The sequence below is a fragment of the Solanum dulcamara genome, chromosome 5 (genome assembly GCF_947179165.1).
Source record: "Solanum dulcamara chromosome 5, daSolDulc1.2, whole genome shotgun sequence".
Taxonomy (NCBI): domain Eukaryota; kingdom Viridiplantae; phylum Streptophyta; class Magnoliopsida; order Solanales; family Solanaceae; genus Solanum; species Solanum dulcamara.
In genome coordinates this window covers 6,867,765-6,886,399 of record NC_077241.1, presented here as the reverse complement: position 1 = coordinate 6,886,399, position 18,635 = coordinate 6,867,765, and the positions used below count along the sequence as shown (strand labels likewise).

Genomic DNA, 18,635 nt, shown 5'->3' with positions numbered 1-18,635 from the left:
CTACAACCAGAAATTGAGCTAAAAATGATCTTCGTGAGGTTAGATTGACAAAACTAGGGATGTGTTCGGTACGAAGGAAGATGTTTTCTAGGAAAATATATTCATTGAAAAATAACTCGTTTCTTATTTATTTTTTTATATTCGGTGTATAAATAAAAAATATTATGTTAAAAGCATTTATATATAATCTAAACAAATATTATTAAAAATAAGGATGAAGGTACTGGGAGAATACTATCAATGTGAAAGTACTCGTACAACTTTCATACTTACGTCGAGTTTGGAGGGTTCATTTATCTGCTCCGTCCAAAAATAGGACTCAAACTCAACATGGACTTTGCTTGCTTTTTTTTTTTTACAAGACTTTGCTTATTTTGTTGGGACTGAGTTGTATCATTTTGACTCTTTTAAAACTGTTTGATTATCCTGATATGCAATAATAACAACATATTCATCATAATTTTACAAGTGAAAGATAAAATATACGTAGATCATAACCCTACCTTGGGAGAGTGATGGTTTACAACTAGAGCTTCACTATTGCATTGTTTTCCTAAAAATCCACGGTCATTCAATGTAAATGACCAATTAATTCTATATGATTAAGGTACGGAGAGGGGTGTCCATTTTCGAGAAATAATTTGGATTCATGCCGGGGCGATCGACTACCGAAGCAATTCATGTTGTGCGGAGACTGGTGGAGAAATATAAAAAAATGAAGAGGAACTTACATATGGTGTTTATTAATCTTGAAAAGGTCTAAGACAAAGTTTTGAGGATGTCCTCTGAAGGTGTTTGGAGGCAAAAGGTGATCCGATGGTTTATATTAGAGTGATAAAGGACATGTATGATGGAACCAAAACGCGGATTAGAATGGTGAGAGGAGACTCTGATCATTTTCCAGTTGAGATGGGGCTTCATTAGGGATATGTGCTTAGCCTTTTTTGATTTGCCTTGGTGATGGATGAGCTGGCGCGGTCTATTCAAGAGGAGATTCCATGGTGTATGTTATTTGTGGACGACATAGTACTGATTGATGAAACACATGACATAATTAATGATAGGTTGGAGGTTTGGAGACAAACTCTAGAATCCAAAGGGTTCAGGTTAAGTAGGACCAAGATAGAATATTTGAAGTGTAAATTCAGTGTTGCAATGGATGAAGCGGATGTGGAAATGAGGCTTTCCACACAGACATTCCTAAGAGAGAAAGTTTTAAATATATTGGGTCTGTCATCCATGGTAGTGAGGATATCGACGATGATGTCACACATTGCATTGGGGCATCATAAATGAAATATAGGCTTGCCTCTAGAATTCTTTATGATAAGAAGGTATACTTAAATTTAAAGGTAAGTTCTACAAAGAAGTGGTGCGACTGTCCTTGTTACATTGGGCAGAGTGTTGACCAATCAAGAAATCTCATGTTCAGAATATGCATATTACGGAAATGAGGATGTTGAGATGGATGTGTGGACATACTAGTAGTGACAAGAGTAAAAATGAGGTTATTCGGGAGAAGGTGGGAGTGACCTCTATGGCGGACAAGATGTGGGAATCAAGATTAAGATGGTTTGGACCTGTGCAGAGAGGAGCATCGATGCCCCAGTGAGGATGTGTGAGAGGCTGGTTGTAGGGGATACGCGGAGAGGTAGGGGTAAGCCTAAAATGTATTGGGGAGAGGTGATTAGACGGGATATGACACAACTTCATATTACCGAAGACATGACTTTAGATTGGAATGAGTGGAGGTCGTGTATTAAGATAAAAGGGTAGTAAGGGTAGAGTGTTGTCTTGCCTTGCGAGGTTTAGTGCCTGGTGTAGGACTAGTCGTGCCCTTTACAATTCTTGCCTTATGTTGTTTATTGTGTTTGGATTATCACACTACTTTGTTGTGATTATTATTTCACTCATGTAGACTTTATACTGATTTTCTTAATAGCCATTATGTTTTCTCCACTGTTTTTCTCTTCTTTTATTTGGAATTGATGCACTTGAGCCGAGGGTTTTTCGAAAACAACCTCTCTACTTCCACGAGATAGTGATAAAGTCTGCGTACACTCTACTCCCAAACCCTACTTTGTGGGAATTTACTGTCGTTGTTATTGATTAGTATATGTGCAACTCCTTCAACAGAAGGAATAAATAAGGAAAAGGGTCATTATTTTCGTATTTTATTCTTTTTAAAAAAAAGGGTCTCACCGGAAAATATTGCTTAAGGGGATTATCGTTTCAAAGGAGAGTTCTTTTTTGGTTTTCCCAATTTTAGGAAGTTAAATTTCTAGGGAATCATGTTCCTACTTATCCCTATTCTATAAGTTCCTCCATATGTGTGAGATGTGAAGACAACTCATACAATATATTTACCAAAGTTAGTAACAAGGAAATAAATATAATTAAGTGGTATAATACAATTGTTAATTTAGTTAGTTGCCTTCTTGCATACAAAGAAACAATATGTTCTAATCCTAGAGGATATAAATTACACGACTTTATATTGACCAAAGTTAGTAACAAAGAAATAATATGTTCTAATCCTAGAGGATATATATTACATGACTTTTGGAATTTAAATTTATTTCGGAATATTTAGAAGAGTGGGTAAAAGGTAAATCTCTAAGAAAGTAGAACAAACTATAGGTTTATGAAATGTGCCAAGTTACTGTTTCTATGCCTAGCTTTACATAGACATAGATACATATACAAAACATCATTTAACCAAAATTATTGTTTTTACAAACTTCCCAATTTAAGAAATTAAATTCATTTAATTATTCATGTATATCATTTAATACACAAGACTGATTAACATTGTAAATATCAACTTCCAAAAGATAAAATAGATCAGAGGAGTTTGAAACAATGGTAAATGTTTGTGACTTACACAACCTTTCGAATAACTCATTCCACTGGTGATGTGCCAAGAATACTATCACCTTCCTTGATCCAAAATGCATCCGCCCTAAGTTATTAGCGGAAGGGTGTATGCAGTTGTAATTTCATTCAAATATTTGATGTAATTTGGATAAAGAAAGAAGAAAGAATGATTGTTGTATCTTGATCAACAAAGAAGTGTCATCTCCATATCTTGATCCACTGGTCATGACTAACTGAAGCTACGATTCTTTTCGTAGGTGAATCTGCTAATGAAGAAATTATACCAGAATGTGCACAATATGGACTAGTTATGGTGCTCTGGTAGAATGGATTCCACAGCTCCAACAACTGCAACAACATTCGACAGGTATCAGATGAAGAGGTAAAAGGAGGGGAAAAAAATCAAGAACTATACATGTGAATAAACTTCAAACATGAACAATTTCATCTGACACAACAACTACTCGGTTTGGAGTTCTAATAGTCCTGAATTTCCCTCAACAGAGAAGTCATTAAGCACCACAAAAGATCAAACATGAGTAGGGAAAAAAAATGTTAAATGAAATCAATATACAATCAACATTTTCTTTATTGAAATAAAAAAATAGCAAGAATAATAATACTCTCGGAAACAAACCCTAAATCAAAATGTGCATTCCAAGACATTAGTACGACACCATAACCCAAACTTGCAGACGTTGCATATTCTTACCCTCCTATTATTCCTTTTTCATTTCTTAGCTTTGGCTCACCAAGAGAAAAGTTTTGTATTTCTTTTCTTAGTTTTTCAGAATGGTTCAATATCTTAGCATCCTAAGTTATAATTGTTGTTTTTGCAAATATATAGAGCCATTAATCGAGTCAAGTCTACAAAGAACTTATCTATGAACTCAAAGCTTTAGCAGAAAATGTCCAAATTATGGTAAGCATACCTTATCGGAACCAATCACCAACATTAGAGCGTGCCCGGGGTGGAAAGTGCATGACTGGAACTTATTTCCACTGGAGTACAGTTCATATACACACTTTCCATCACTAACAGACCATATCCGTGCACTGTCTTCACTCACGGATGCCAGGTAGTTCCCACTCATCTCCCAGCAGATTGAACGGATGTCTTTGACGTGTCCCTAAAAATCAAAGAAAATGAATCCACATTGATATAGTTAGGCAATATAAAACAAAAGTTTGATCATTGATCAAGAATAAGCATCTTACTTGTAACTCTTTTTGGATGTTGTTAGTCTCGACATCAAAAATGGTAATAACATTTCCAGTAGAACTTGCCAAAAAGTACCCAAGTTGAGGTTGAAATCTGACTTGACTAATACCTCTCTGCATCTGTACCAAGAGCTAATCAATACATTTTTTCGTGAATGAATTATACTTGATACTCAATAAACCACTCTATATAGAACACCGTACAATGTGTTGTTGAATGTGATACAGATGTTTGTTTAAATAACATTACTAAACCCTTTTATTTCCTAATATATCATTTTGTATGTGTGGTCAAATGATGACCCACTACTGATATTTTGAAAACCTTGAAATTTTTTGGAATTACGAAGAAAAAAACAATTCCTACAATCAAATGCAAGATTTCAAGAAAAAACACACTCAACAATGATTTTAAATTGGATAATTAAGTAATCTCCAAATAGAAATGGAAACAGAAAAAACAGTTAACCATCAAAGTATGGAGCCTTCGCATGTTAAATAGAGATGCCTCTTTATCAACATCTAAAGAAAAAGAAGAAAATAGAGACACCAACCTTAAAATTGAGTTTGCAATCACCCGTATTGACATCCCACAGTCTAATCTCACCATCGCTATCACAAGAACTGAGGAGACCCACCTTTGTTGGATGAAAATCTATTGACATCACATCCCCACTATGGCCGACAAGGTCTTGGAAAGAATAGCTTCGCTGTATTAAGACAAAATGGTGAAACGTGTATCGTATCATGGTTATAATAGACACAGATCAAAGTAAGCAATTCAAGTGATTATACAGTAATCCTCATGAGAAATCCCGATAATCAGTAGAAAATAAAAAAGATTCTAAAGATCTAAAGATGTTTTGGTAACATGCAAGTTCCTCAAATATGGACTCAAATGAAATGTATGATAGACAACATAATATGATGTTGATATTTGATATAATTGAGATAAATGTTTTGACTATTCTCACTACTGAAATAAAGAATGTGACAATAAATGTCACATGGACAATTGTCTGAACAGCTAAAAATATATATACATGTTCTCATTTAAGTACAAGCAAAAGAATCAAGATCATATTAGCACAGAAATCAGAAGAAATAATGTGTACCAAGAACAAGAAAATCATAGAACTAATGAATATATATATCCTGGTGATTTGAATCTGTGCTGACTGCTACTTGTGAGCCGTTACAACTTAAAAGAAAAGTAACTGAAAGACTCATTCGAGCAACGATCTACAATGGAAACTAGAGGTAGTACCTTGGTTGCATCCCATATCTTCACAGTTCTGTCAAATGAAGATGTTGCAAACACTGTTGAGTTTGGTCTAAAACGGACATCTGCAACGTGATCAGTATGACCTTGTACACTATAAGCTTTGTTATTTCCCAACTCCCAAATCAAAACCTAACATAGATCACAGTACAAGCTCGTTAACGGGAGAAGTTGAGACAAGCGTTCTTCTATCTGACCAACTAGAATCCTATTGAAGATTATTAAGACAAACCTTCCCATTGTCTCCACCGGTAGCCAACAACTCTCCGCTTGAATTAAAGTGGCAACATATGAACTTGCTCATTTTTGTGTCAAGGCTACTAATTCCTTTTAAAGAGTTGTCTGCAAAGCAATATGAAATCAATTATCCTTTGTGGCCGATTGTGTTCTCACTATGACATTAGATGCACAACCTAACAAGGTGAATATAGAGCCTAACAACAGGTGACACCAGTTATGTACAGTCCTTATAGAAGATTAACTATTTCTGTCAACTGTCAATTATCTAAATTACAACATTTTTAATATTAATTTTCTTAGGAACCATTAAACTTGTTGTCGCATACCTTTCCGGGGCGTAGCAAATTTTTCAGTCCATGCATAGATTGAACTACTTGCACTAACCAGATCAACATCTCCTTGGGAGTAGCAGCTTACAGTATTATCCTTTGCAACACCAGTGACAGAAGCTTTTTTGCAAGCCTACAACTCAGGAAAATATTAAATGAGCAAGAATGAAGTAGATGAAGACTATATTGACATTCCATACGCATTCGTCCAAGTGACTATTAAGGTGACAGAGACAAGAACAAACTAGGAAAAGTGTTAGGAAATTAAGATTCATCTAAGAAACTCCTACTTAGTAGATATTTTTATGTAGTAACCAAGTCTTTTATTTAAAACTAAGTGGTGGTTAGTTGGCCACAATAAGTGTTGGTTAGTTGGCCACAAAGAGTGGTGGTTAGTTAGCCACATATGTATTGTGTGAGTTTTTTTTTATGCTTGTTTTGTGGTTTGTAGTCCTCATACACACACTATATATATGTGTGTGTAGCCTATGTAGTTAACAATCTAGAAATAAGAAGAATACTTAAATTATTCCAGCTTTCTCTTCTTCTTCCCTGCAGTTTTGTAGCAATTTACAGCTACATTTTATTCAATGCTTCAACTTTCTGTTTTCTAATCCTTCTTCCCCTTCTTGTAACAAAAGGGAAGTCCAATCCCAAAAACTGATGATGTCTATCAATGACAGTGAAACAGAATCACCAGGACATGAATGGCTTAAGAATTAGATGCAGAAAAATGATCTTACGGATGCCAAAGAACTCGATCGTGTTTTCCTCTTTATGCCACTCTGATACAAAACACAGGTAAGAAATTAGAAGCCAAACAGGGGCACATGTTTCCTCAATTCTGGTACTGCTAAAATATTGCTGAAATTTGACAACGTTCTTATAAAATCAGTTACTTGCGACTGCCTTTGTGATCTAAGACGTACCTTTTTTGAAAACTGCAGTCCCAGCTGGTTTATTTTCTCCTGCACTGCAGGTTGCTTTCCAGATCTTCTCATAAGTCCTCCTACGGGAGCTATTTTTTGTTGGTCAGTTGGTAAAAATTCTGGGGTTCTTTGATCTGTATCACCTAGCATCTGTTCAATGCCAGAAGAAAAAGTAAGGCAGGAAAAAGATCTAAATCACATCAGTATAGTAGGGTAACCTATAGTTTGTACCTCAATTTGTTGATTACTGGACTATGCAAATACTTTGAAATTTCTCTTTTTTCTTTCTTCTACATAGGTTTCCCCTTTTAAAGTTGAGTTTTAAGTTACGGTTCTTATTTTACTATTAATAACCTCTTGTACAAGGTTTTAAAAAGAGATTTCAACAACCAGAACATTCTAAAAACCAACTCATGGTCTGCATGGCTAAAACAATTGCTGTATGCTACAATCCTTAGGAGTGAAATGGTTACTTGAGTATTCAACTTACTCCTGCATCTTTTCCACTTGAGACAGCTTGAATGAACATACGAAAGAAATCAACAGTAGTTGCATGGGCAGGATGTTTGAGCATATCCAATGTATGTACTATGTACTACTACATTTGGTAAAACATCCTATTGTGGAAAGGAAGTAGTTCTCAAAAACAGTTCCTTCTCAGTTGGCACTATTACATTGGGATGTACAACTTGATGGCTACTGACAGGGAATTGAACAAACTACCGGGGTCAGTGTTCAGGGAAGCGTGAAGCGGAAAAAGCGACAAGGCCCCGTTTCACACTTAAAGTGAAGCGTCAAGCAAAGAGCTCGCTTCATTGAAGTGAAGCGTAAGTTAAAAGAAAAAAAGGGCAGCCTGGTGCACTAAAGCTCCCGCTATGCGCGGGGTCCGGGGAAGGGCCTGACCACAAGGGTCGATTGTATGCAGCCTTACCTTGCATTTCTGCCAGAGGCTGTTTCCAAGGCTTGAACCCGTAAGTTAAAAGAAAAAAGACCAAATTAAATAAAGACAATAAATATAAACAAAATTTCAAATTAAAAACTCTAGATGCGTGAAAATCCTAGAGAAGCAGACCAATAGTCAAACTAAACTTGGACTATTGAAATAAAAGGTTGTGGTTCTTTTTTTTTCCCCTTTTATTGACCTTTTAAGACTTAAAAAAAATTAAGCATCACTTTCTTTGCTTCGGCATTGTCACGCTTCAGCCTTCAAAGTGACCGCTTCTCTTCACCTCCATCGCTTCTAGTCTGCGAAGCGTGACTGGCTCACATCGCTTCGCGATGAACACTGACCAGGGTTGAATATGAAAGGAATGAACTAACTAAAAGCTGACCTGAACCTAAACACCATAATGGGCTTTACATTTCTATTAACGCAAAAGTTCAAGGTACTCACAACAGATGACCATCCTTGATGAGATGCTTGTTGAAGAGATCTGTTGTTCCCTGCAGGTACAACAATGCAAAGATGATCAAAAGGAAATTTCAAATTTTAAAATGAAAGATAAGGAGATCAAAAGTGCATAAAAATGCCAACTGAACCTGATGGAACATTGTACAATATATAAAAACAGCTAGGCCTCAATTCCGAGCTACTTGGGCACCCATTGTAAAATTTAATGTCAAAAAAGGATTTGAAATTCATCTATATGATCACAACACGAACTTCTCATGGTGCTTTTTCTAAAGAGAACATGTAATGAAGAGCACTCATCAAACTGATTATTTTGCTGAATCTAAGTCTTAAAGATTGTCTATTTATTTCATACTTCCTTCCATGTTAGTTTTCCTTAGTGTATTTTACAGTGAAAATTGTCAATTGCTAATGAATCGAACTTAAAATGAAACTGGAACTAGAACTAAGAAATTACAGTGATTAAATCTTGGTCATCAATTCAATGGAAATTAATTGCACATACAGAGTATCATCTTCAAAAACTTACAGATAAGAAGATGCGAAGGGAAAGGCATTGTATCAAAGTTCTATTTTAGAAAAGCCTCCACCGCATACTTTCTTTGGTGGATCTTATTCCTAAGTTGTCATATTTTTTTTTCTTCAACCTACAACATGCATCTTTACCCAAATGGGGAAGTGTGTCCTATACAATCTCACTAGCCATTGGCATAATCACCAAGAGAATGGGAGTCAATGATAGATATCACAGGTGTAGTTTCATCAAGTTGCGCTCAAATATCAAACTAGCTTCAAATTGGAGTAGAGTTCAATTCGAAGATATGTACACAAGATCAAGCACAAATCAATATAGTAACAAGCGTATTAACAACCTTGAAATCGAGTATAACACACATATAGTATAATAAATTTGTATCTTAGAATCAAATCGAAAATTATTTTTATATTACAAACAACAACAACATACCCAGTGAAATCCCACAGGTGAGTTCTGAAAAGGGTAGAGTGTACACAAACCTTACCACTACTTCGTGGAGGTAGAAAGGTTGTTTCCGGAGGAAACTAATTTTTATATTAATAAATATATATTGTTTTTGTTTTCTATAAGTGTATTACTAAATAAAACTCTTAGTACACTTTATACTTATCTCAAAATAATTTTTTTCAACAACATGAGTTGGCCTTAAGGTTACACATATTCAGTTAGTTGAGTTGTATGTTCAAACAAATGTGGCTCGCTTAATATCTCTAATTAGTTGAATAACTAAGTATTATCTAATAACTAAGTAACAAGAGTAACCTTAGACCCATGCAAGCCACATTTGTACATCTATACCACATGTCCATTCCATCCAAAATGGTGCTCGTGTGGCTTGGCTAGGTTAGGAAGAGAATCACAAAGAAACAACTGCAATTCGAGAATCTTTTTCTATGTTAGCTAGTTGGGCAAGCTTTCATATGGTAGTCTCCCTTAAGCCATCTTGAATTGGCGATACTTGTATGTAGCCAATCACATAGCTCTACATGAGACCCTTTCAAAGGCTAAAACGGCAGTCAACAATGCGTCATCCTCATTCCTTTCCTTTGATGTGAACTTGAGCAATGGTTTAATCAAAGATGTACCAAGGTCATCACTTTTTTTTGAGGAGATTGAACATCCTTACATGTCTCGTATGGGGCAAGCAGGTGGCACACATGTGCTATAAAAGCACCTGTTTAAAGAACAACAATGAACATAATACTAGTGATTCTGTATTAGGCTAGTGTGCTATAAGCCCAATTGTGTGATCAAGGTTAAGAAATTCAATTTGAAAACTTAGGTTGGTTAGAAAATATATGGAAAACAATTAAGCTATTACCACATCTAGTCCAGGTAATACTCTTATCAAGGTAGCCCATGTCTCATCAATATATCACTCAAAGCGACACCTTACCAATTTATCATTCTGAGTAACACCATGCTCCTTACTTTCTCAAAAAACAAAGTAACACCATGTTCCATAAACTTGTATACAATAATAGATACACCACAACACATTGATTGAATCAACCTAAAGTTGGCTATTTAATATACTTCATCTTATAATAGTATAGTAACTTTAAAGTTCATCGCTTAGCCTTATGTATTGAAAGTTTTAGTTCTAGAATACGTATGAATATTGTGGGAAGGAGAATTAACCAAAGATGTAAGTGTGAAGAGTGAAGACCTTCTATTCTATATTTTAAGATCACTACATGTTCTCAAAAAATTCAAACCTACAAACTTGCTCTCCTCCAAAAACCTTGATCTCCAAGCCCTCATAACATTTATCGTTTCCTTGAGCTTGCATTCCAAATTAGGATTCCTTGGAGAAGGAGAAAGCTATTTAGGCAGATTCAAGTTTGTTGAAGTGTGACCATCTCATCTAAAAGTTTAAACTATTAACGAGAGCACACTTTTATATACTTAATTATAGTCTCTGCACGACCTCTCACCTATGGACCTGGTTCTTTTTCATGAGCCAAGCATGTGAAAATTCTTTTTTATAATGGATTGCAGCGAAACTCGATCTCAGGACGTCTGTGTGCTCCAATACTATGTTCAAGTATGTAACTATCTCATCTAAAAGCTGAAGTTGTTAGAGCGAACACACTTTTGTTTACTTGATTATATTCTCAACAAAGCTGATGCAACTAGGTAGTTCAGTTCAAAAGTGACTAGAGTACTCTTTAGGAGGCAAGCTAATTCAAGTCAACTTTGTGCTAGATTCATTACCAGCCTATGTGATGTCCCTCTTTCCTATGCCTGGTAAAGTACTCAAAGATCTAGACAAATTGAGAAGAGACTTCCTATGGCATGGCAACAAGGAGGATAAGGGTCCAATCTGGTGAAACGGTACATAGTGCAACAGAGCAAGGAGCATAGAGGTATGGCGTTTAGAAACCTGAAGCTACAAAATAGCAGCCTGCTCAAGAAATGGTTGTGGAGATATGCTGAGGACAGACCAGTCCTGTGAAAGAATGTAATACAACAGAAACATGGACAAAATGGACGATGGTGCACTGATGAATCCACTCACCGACACCTGCGGAGTTGGACTATGGAGGACCATCAGGTCCCTTTGGACCAACCTTGGGATGGACATTACCTTCCAAGTGGGCGATGGCAGAAAATCCTTTTCTGGAAGGAACTGGGATGGTCAGGGCAATCTGCAAGAGGCTTTACCCAGCCTCTTCAACATCAGCACCAACCAGAATAGGACAATAGAGGAAATCTGGACTGCTCAGGGATGACACCTAATTTTCAGAAGGTTTTTGAATGATTGGGAGGTTGAAAGAGTGGCTCCTCTACTTGGTAGAATAGATACCTTCGCAGGGACTACCAATGAGCTTGATATCATCAGATGGAGTCACACCACAAATGGCAAATTCTCAATCAACAGGGTCTACAAGAGGGGCTGGGATCAAGAGGTTCAAACTACAAAGCAAAGCACTTAAAATGAAGTGGTTGGAAGTACTCCAATGATCATCAAGCCTTACGGAGCAAAGTAATCACTAATCAGAGCCAAATATGACGAGAGTGACAACTGAATGACTAAAGAGGTCACCACACCTTATGGTGTGGGTCTGTGGAGATTCATTAGTGTTATGGAATGAATTCAAACCAAACACTAAGATCAAAGTGGTAGATGGGAGAAGAACTGATTTTTGGAAGGATGAATGGCACGAGGCAGGCATCATGGAGGCACGAGGCAGGCATCATGGAACTTTTATTGCCAAATATCAATATCCTGGTGCTTCAATCACATAACAATTGCAGAGTTATGATCCCCTCAAGGTTGGAATTTCACTTTTAAAAGAAATCTAAAATGACTGGAAAATTAAGGTTGCCTGTTTTGTGTGGTTGTTGTCTACAGAAGCAGTTCTTACACAAGAAATTTAGTGAAGAGGGGAATTCAGCTGTTCCGGGTGTTTCTTTTGAAGTGAAACTGCTAAGATCTCTTCCTGCACTGCATGGTTACAAATCAGCTATGGAGATTGTTCCTGAATCTTAAAAATCTCATGGTACATGCCTGGGAGAGTCACAGAAGCTCTTCTGAGCTGGAAGGAAGCAGGTACACAGGCAAAGGATAGGAAAAGATGGAGAATTGTCCCAGGCCCAGCTAGTATCTGGTGGACAATTTGGAAGGAGAGGAACCTTAGATGCTATGAGAGTATAGACAATAGTATGGAGAAAGTCAAGCTGAATTGTATTCTGACCTAATGTTTTTGGTGTAACCAGTTGCATTCCAATGATATTGTCTCTATCATGGATGTCTTAGATTCTCTTTAGTCACAGGACAGTAGATCATAGAATACTCTTTTATATATGGTTCCAGTGCAACCTATGCACTGTTTTGGCTTTAATTTAGATACAGACGCAGTTACCATGGTAAAAAAAACAAACTAAAACTTCACAACTTTTAAGATGGTTAAAAGGGAAAGAGAGAGAATTCCTAACTGGACGTCCAAACTGACAACTAGTAGAGTCGTAGACATAATTTAAGCTTTTAAGTGGACCTTGGTGAAATTAGGAGGACCTAGATTAAATGATTATTGACCACTCACATATGAGTAAATTTTGAAATAAGTTACCTTGACTGGAAAATACTTGATAAAAATGTAGTACTTGATCAAGGCTAAGAACAACGGCATTTAAACAGAGTATGATGGCTTCAATATGAGTTTCATTATCTGAGCTTGTTTGGAAGAGAGATCAGCTACACGGCAAGATATGAAGAACGGATATTATGACACGAATTCCTGTTTGGATGAGGTCCTAAGTTGAGAAGTCTTGGGAGGTAGTATGTACAAAGTGTAATTAGTCGAGGTGTGCACAAACTAACTTGGACACCATGTTTATAAAAAAAGAGTTGAGAAGTCTTCGGCAGTTCTTAAACCATTTTTGCTGTTTTATGAGATATCATGAGACTGCGCGAAGGACCTTAAAAGGTCAAGCTTCCCATTTAGGAGGATTCTTCCCCTTTCTCTTCGCTGATAAGGCCTTGCTGGTTCTTTACAACTGACAAGCAGGCAGTGAAGTGACAATAGAGAATAGAAGGTATCAGTGTAAAAGCTTCCTTGTGGAGTTTGACCTTTGGTTTAGAGCTTAAATTAGAAAAGACTGGTAACCTTTATGAAATTCAAGGGAAACTGAATTGAGATCTTTTTCCCTTTTACCAGCTTATAAGTCTCCCTCCTATGCACCTTAAGATGTCCAATAGGCAACAATGTATTCCCCGTTCCTTAAAATACCATTACCCTTAGTTTCCTTTCAACTGAATCTTGAATTTAAGAAACTTAGTCAATAAGATACATTCTTCTCCAGGACACAACTCATCCAAAATGATCTCAGACAAATCCCTAACCAAAATAAGCATATTCCGTCTGTTAACAGTTATTCCAAGTCACGAATGGTCAATTTTCCTAATATGACCGTGAGGAATCTTAACTTTTAGAAGTTTAACTAAGAGACTGACCATGCACTACATTAGCTTCATCTTTTCTATCAAGCAATATTACAAACCTCCTAATAGAATCATCATTACCTTATATGGACCATATCACAACTTTTGACTTTTCTATGTTCCAATGTGGATTTACCATCATAATAATCTATAAAGAATACTTTCAAGAGTTCAATTTAATTGGGCAACCCAGCAAGGACCAACTGTATTGTTGCAATGTTATCACCATCAGTGTTATAGCTTCAATCATACTCATTCATTCGTTATAGATATAAGTCTATTGCTTCAAATCTAAGCTTCATGATCCTGATGCCTAAATCCACCAAAGTACCATTACTTTATGCGTAAAAGCTAAATACTCAAGACCAAGTTGAAGGTGAATGATGGGGCTAAAACCAAGTTCTGGACAGATAAATGGCACAAAGAAGGCAGCTTAGAAAGGCTATTCCCAGATATCTGCTCCTTAGTATTACACCAACAGAGTACCATAGCAGATCTATGGACAACAGAGGGATGGAGATTCAACTTTAGAAGGCAACTCAATGATTGGGAAATACCAAGAATGGCAGATTTCATCAACAAGATTGAGCAATTCAGTGGATTGGGAGCAGATGAAGATGAACTAGGGTGGCGTGGCGATGAGAAAGGCATATACAAAGTGAGCAAAGCTTACAGGAAAATGAACAACTACAACCAGCAGCCAAACAGTTGGCCCTGGAAGAACGTTTGGAAAACCAAAATACCATATAAAGTGGCATGCTTTGTGTGGCTTCTGGCAAAGGAGGACGTGCTTACCCAAGAGAACCTAATGAAAAGGGGGATAATTTTAAGCCACAGTTGCTTCTTGTGTGGGGAGCAGGCAGAGACTGTGAATCATCTATTCTTACATTGTAGAATCACAGGACAACTATGGAGATTGTTTTTGAACCTCAGAGGAATAGCATGGAACATGCCTAGGAAGATTACAGAGGCCTTAACAAGCTAGGAACAGGCTGGGGTGTTGGCCAAGAATAGAGGCAGGTGGAGGATAGTCCCAGCAAGCATTTGGTGGACAATATGAAAGGAGAGGAATTCTAGGTGTTTTGACAGCATAGAGAACAGTATGAAACAGATTAAGCTTAATTGCATCTTGCTACTGTGTTTTTGGTGTAACCAGTTACTTTCTAATGATCCTATCTCTATTGTTGATGTTTTAGACTCATTATAGACATAAGATCATAGATGTAGGTAGTACTTTGTAAATATGGGGGGTACTACAACTCTTGTAAGATTCTGATTCTAACATAAATATACAAAGTTACCAGTTTCAAAAAAAAAAAAGAAGCTAAATACTCAAGACCACATCCAAATGGTCGTGGTACGCTTTGACCTGTGCACTGCAATAGTATTGCATCCTTTTTCCACCAAAAGCAAAGGCAAAAACAACTTCCTGAAGAGATTTTTCTCCCAGATCTCTTTTTGATTTCAGAAAATAGCAACAAACATTAATAAATTGGGAGAAAGCAATCACTCTCATTGTATACTCCTTTAATACCTTTTGAAATATTTGCATCATAAGTTATTCAACACAATACACTCAGGGGGTACTCACGGATAAAACTGGTATTACAAGAGCATCAAAGACTCGCTCAATATAATCAAAAGTAACAAACTAGTCATGTCTCTTCATCATTTCAAGGATACTATGTGATCCCTCTCTCTTCGCACTACTTTCTTACTTAAATATAGAAACTAAGTATAGAAGCTTTCTCAAAATATCAACATCTATATTTGGAAGGAGAATTTGATGCATTCAGGAGCAGTTGGTTGAAAATCCTGATATCAAGAGCTGCTGAGCATCTCTTAATAGTTTCCTAAAACAGAGGAATGTTTAATTTGTTCTGGAGGGACTGATAGCTAACAAATAGATCAGCAAATCCTAGTTACTGGTTTTAGACATCAGCAAAAAACTAAACATTCTTAATCTGATTCCATGTGCATCTTTCAGCAATGCAATTATTCTTTTCAATTTGAAAATGACCAAGTTATTCAGCATCTCATCAGACCCTATCTTAGTATATAAAGTTATTCCCTTTAAGTTGGAGAATCAAATGGAACCCAGAAATACTATTTCGATGTTTATGGTAAGACATATACAATAATCTAAAATAATTGAAATTTATAATATGCTACACATAAAAAGCGAGCCCTCTTCAATATATATACACTCAAAAAGTATCTGCAGACAACATTAATGTTCAAACATCCAACATTACCAATGCAAAAGACAACAAAATTTACAAACCAATTGCAAAACATTTAAAGTTAAATTACAAACAAACCTGAATCATAAAGTTCCGGTAAAGCAGGCAAAGCGTTTGCAGGGGCATGAATACTTGGTTCCATTAGCGTAGGTCCTCCCAAGTTTATGCCAGGTCTGTCATCCTGAAAGAATAAAAATTTGTCAAATATTTTCAACTAATAATTTATTAAAAAAGTTTGCAAATGTATGAGGAAACGTAAACATACTCTTGCATTCCACTTCGGAGGTGCCGTTGGCATTTTCTGCATTTGATAGCTGATGGACATGAACATACAACAAACAAATTAGAAGATTCTGATATGCAAACTCCATAATGAAAGTAATGGTTTCAAAACATTCTTGGACCATCTAGATAATGTGAAAAAATTATCTCATATTATAGGCCAAGCAGTTGGTTCTGATTACTAGACTAACGAGCATTCCTTAATAGGCAAGTTTTGCAAGAAACTTTTGAAATATCATATATCAGAAAGTCATAATTAAGAGCAACACACAGAGAGAATAAGAATGTGATTTTCGTCAATCTTCATTTGTTGCCTTGGCAGCTTAAGGCAATTATATTATACTTATTTTGGAGAACAAAATACAAATCGCATCAAACACCCAACCTTTATCCTTGTTGAAGTAAACACAAAGACATTGTATTAAAATAAAGTGATCAGTGTAACAATAAACATAACATGCTATTACCCAGAATTGCTTGCAAACGGAAGCATGCCACCCATTTCACCCATCTCAGGAAACTGTAAGCCGGTAATGTCTCTTTGAGGAGACAAATCTAGCAACGGACAATCGGTATTAAAAGATGACAACAAATTTGAAATTTCATCATCCATAAGGTCAGGATCAATGGGTTCCATCACAGGAGAGGATGTCATCAAAGCAGGTGACGACATCACAGGCATCACATTAGATATGTTTGCATCCGTATGATCAGCAGCATAAGATTGATGCAAACCGTTATCAGCCACAATGTTGTCCAGAGTCTGTGCGACCTGAGAATTTAGAAATAACACATTTAGTTAGCAACTATTTCATATCAGTTAAACATGACAAGGCATAGAAAGGGTCCTTAGGTAACACCTTATCAAAGGAATCAGCGGCCAATACAGCATCGTCGGGGAATCTAGATCTGTATGCTTCATAAAATTTACCCCACCACACTTGCAGAAATGCTTCATGGGGAGAATTAATGGCTGAAACGAACCACAAAATCAAAAATCACTACTCCAAAACTTAATATCACATTACTTTGACTCAATCAAACATATCTCTTTAAGATAGTAAAGGACAGTTAATACAGTCAAAACATCCAACACTAGGTAACTACGATGTATCACATCAATCAAAGAGAATGACCTCAACTTATCAACAAAATTTCAACATTATCAACCATCTACCATATGGTCATATGTAAGAATTACCAAACTAAATAAGCATAAGAATTTTACGACCCTTTAAGGTAAACAACAACCATAACTAAAACACCTCTTAATTCAATAAAGGATAAATTTTTAGCATATGATTAAAAGAGAAATTCATTAAAAAGAGTTACTTACCAACACGATTTTGATTAGCCCGAATTTCGTTGGAGAATGCCTCGCCAGTCTGATGGAAACCTCTATTAGACATGTAATCAAGAATGACCCATTCAAGTCTGAAAAACCACAAACAAATAAATCGAGAAGCATTATTAAAATAATCAAACAAAGGGAAAAAAATCACATACAACAAAAATCAAACAAATGCAGACAAGCAGAGGCTATCAAGTATATCAATCATTAAAAATGTAAGTTAAAATAACACTGAGGCGTAGTAGCTTTTGCTATAAAATAAATGAAGATCTATCACGTAAAAGAACTTACAAGAGTTGAGCCTCCAAACTGGTCATGATTACCAAAAGCAAACCCTTAATTAACCACGGAAAAGAGGAGGGAAGGAGATTTGGGCAAGAACAATTGGGAAAGATGAAGACTCTCAAGAACCAAAATCCAACTTAATTTACACAAAGAAGAATGCAGAGAGTTATATATATAGTGTTCACACTAGACAAAATAGTTATTTAATTATTTTCCTGATATATAGGAATAGTCAATTAATAACCAACCTACTATTTAGGTATAGTCATTTAATAAACTCAAATTAATTTTCTAATATTTAAAACTTTGAAATCAATTAAACTCATACCAATGTCTTTCCTATTTTCTATGAGAAAGGTAACATTTACTTCTATATATCCACAGGTATACTACATCAAAGTGTAGTGTAGTCCCCCTCCAAAAAGTTTTACTTACAACAGTCATAAGATCTTCTAGTTACGGCCAATCAATAGCATTAAAAACATCTTCCGTATTTCCTATCAATACTTGCTTACACCAAATATAGTAAAGACCTTGGCAGGTTATCTTCATTTTTTAATGTAGGACAATCCTCCATCTCTCCTCCTTTTTCCTGCATTTCCACCACTGTTCCAGCATTTCAGAACTTCAGTAACTCTCCCAGGTTTGTCCACTTGATCTTCCTCTTGTGGATGAACATCTGCCACAATTAGTCGATCC

The 18,635-nt window shown here is 36.1% G+C and overlaps 1 protein-coding gene across 7 annotated transcripts in view; it reads right to left on the bottom strand.

The window, feature by feature from the left end:
• Window positions 1-2,748: 2,748 nt before the first annotated feature.
• The window catches only part of LOC129888936 (transcriptional corepressor LEUNIG-like), a 31,708-nt gene continuing 15,821 nt past the window's right edge, over window positions 2,749-18,635 (bottom strand). For 6 of the 7 annotated variants that reach the window (XM_055964006.1, XM_055964009.1, XM_055964010.1 and 3 more), the window contains 15 exons: window positions 17,637-17,734; window positions 17,161-17,273; window positions 16,768-17,072; window positions 16,284-16,332; window positions 16,097-16,199; window positions 8,272-8,321; window positions 6,879-7,028; window positions 6,693-6,734; window positions 5,947-6,082; window positions 5,613-5,722; window positions 5,366-5,512; window positions 4,653-4,808; window positions 4,096-4,218; window positions 3,810-4,007; window positions 2,749-3,225 (listed from right to left, as the gene is read on the bottom strand). In XM_055964006.1, the coding sequence (XP_055819981.1) occupies window positions 3,076-3,225; window positions 3,810-4,007; window positions 4,096-4,218; window positions 4,653-4,808; window positions 5,366-5,512; window positions 5,613-5,722; window positions 5,947-6,082; window positions 6,693-6,734; window positions 6,879-7,028; window positions 8,272-8,321; window positions 16,097-16,199; window positions 16,284-16,332; window positions 16,768-17,072; window positions 17,161-17,273; window positions 17,637-17,709 (1,905 nt within the window). In that variant the 5' untranslated portion in view covers window positions 17,710-17,734 and the 3' untranslated portion in view covers window positions 2,749-3,075. The remainder of the gene's footprint in view (window positions 3,226-3,809; window positions 4,008-4,095; window positions 4,219-4,652; window positions 4,809-5,365; window positions 5,513-5,612; window positions 5,723-5,946; window positions 6,083-6,692; window positions 6,735-6,878; window positions 7,029-8,271; window positions 8,322-16,096; window positions 16,200-16,283; window positions 16,333-16,767; window positions 17,073-17,160; window positions 17,274-17,636; window positions 17,735-18,635) is intronic. The other variant, XM_055964012.1, reaches the window with a different exon arrangement.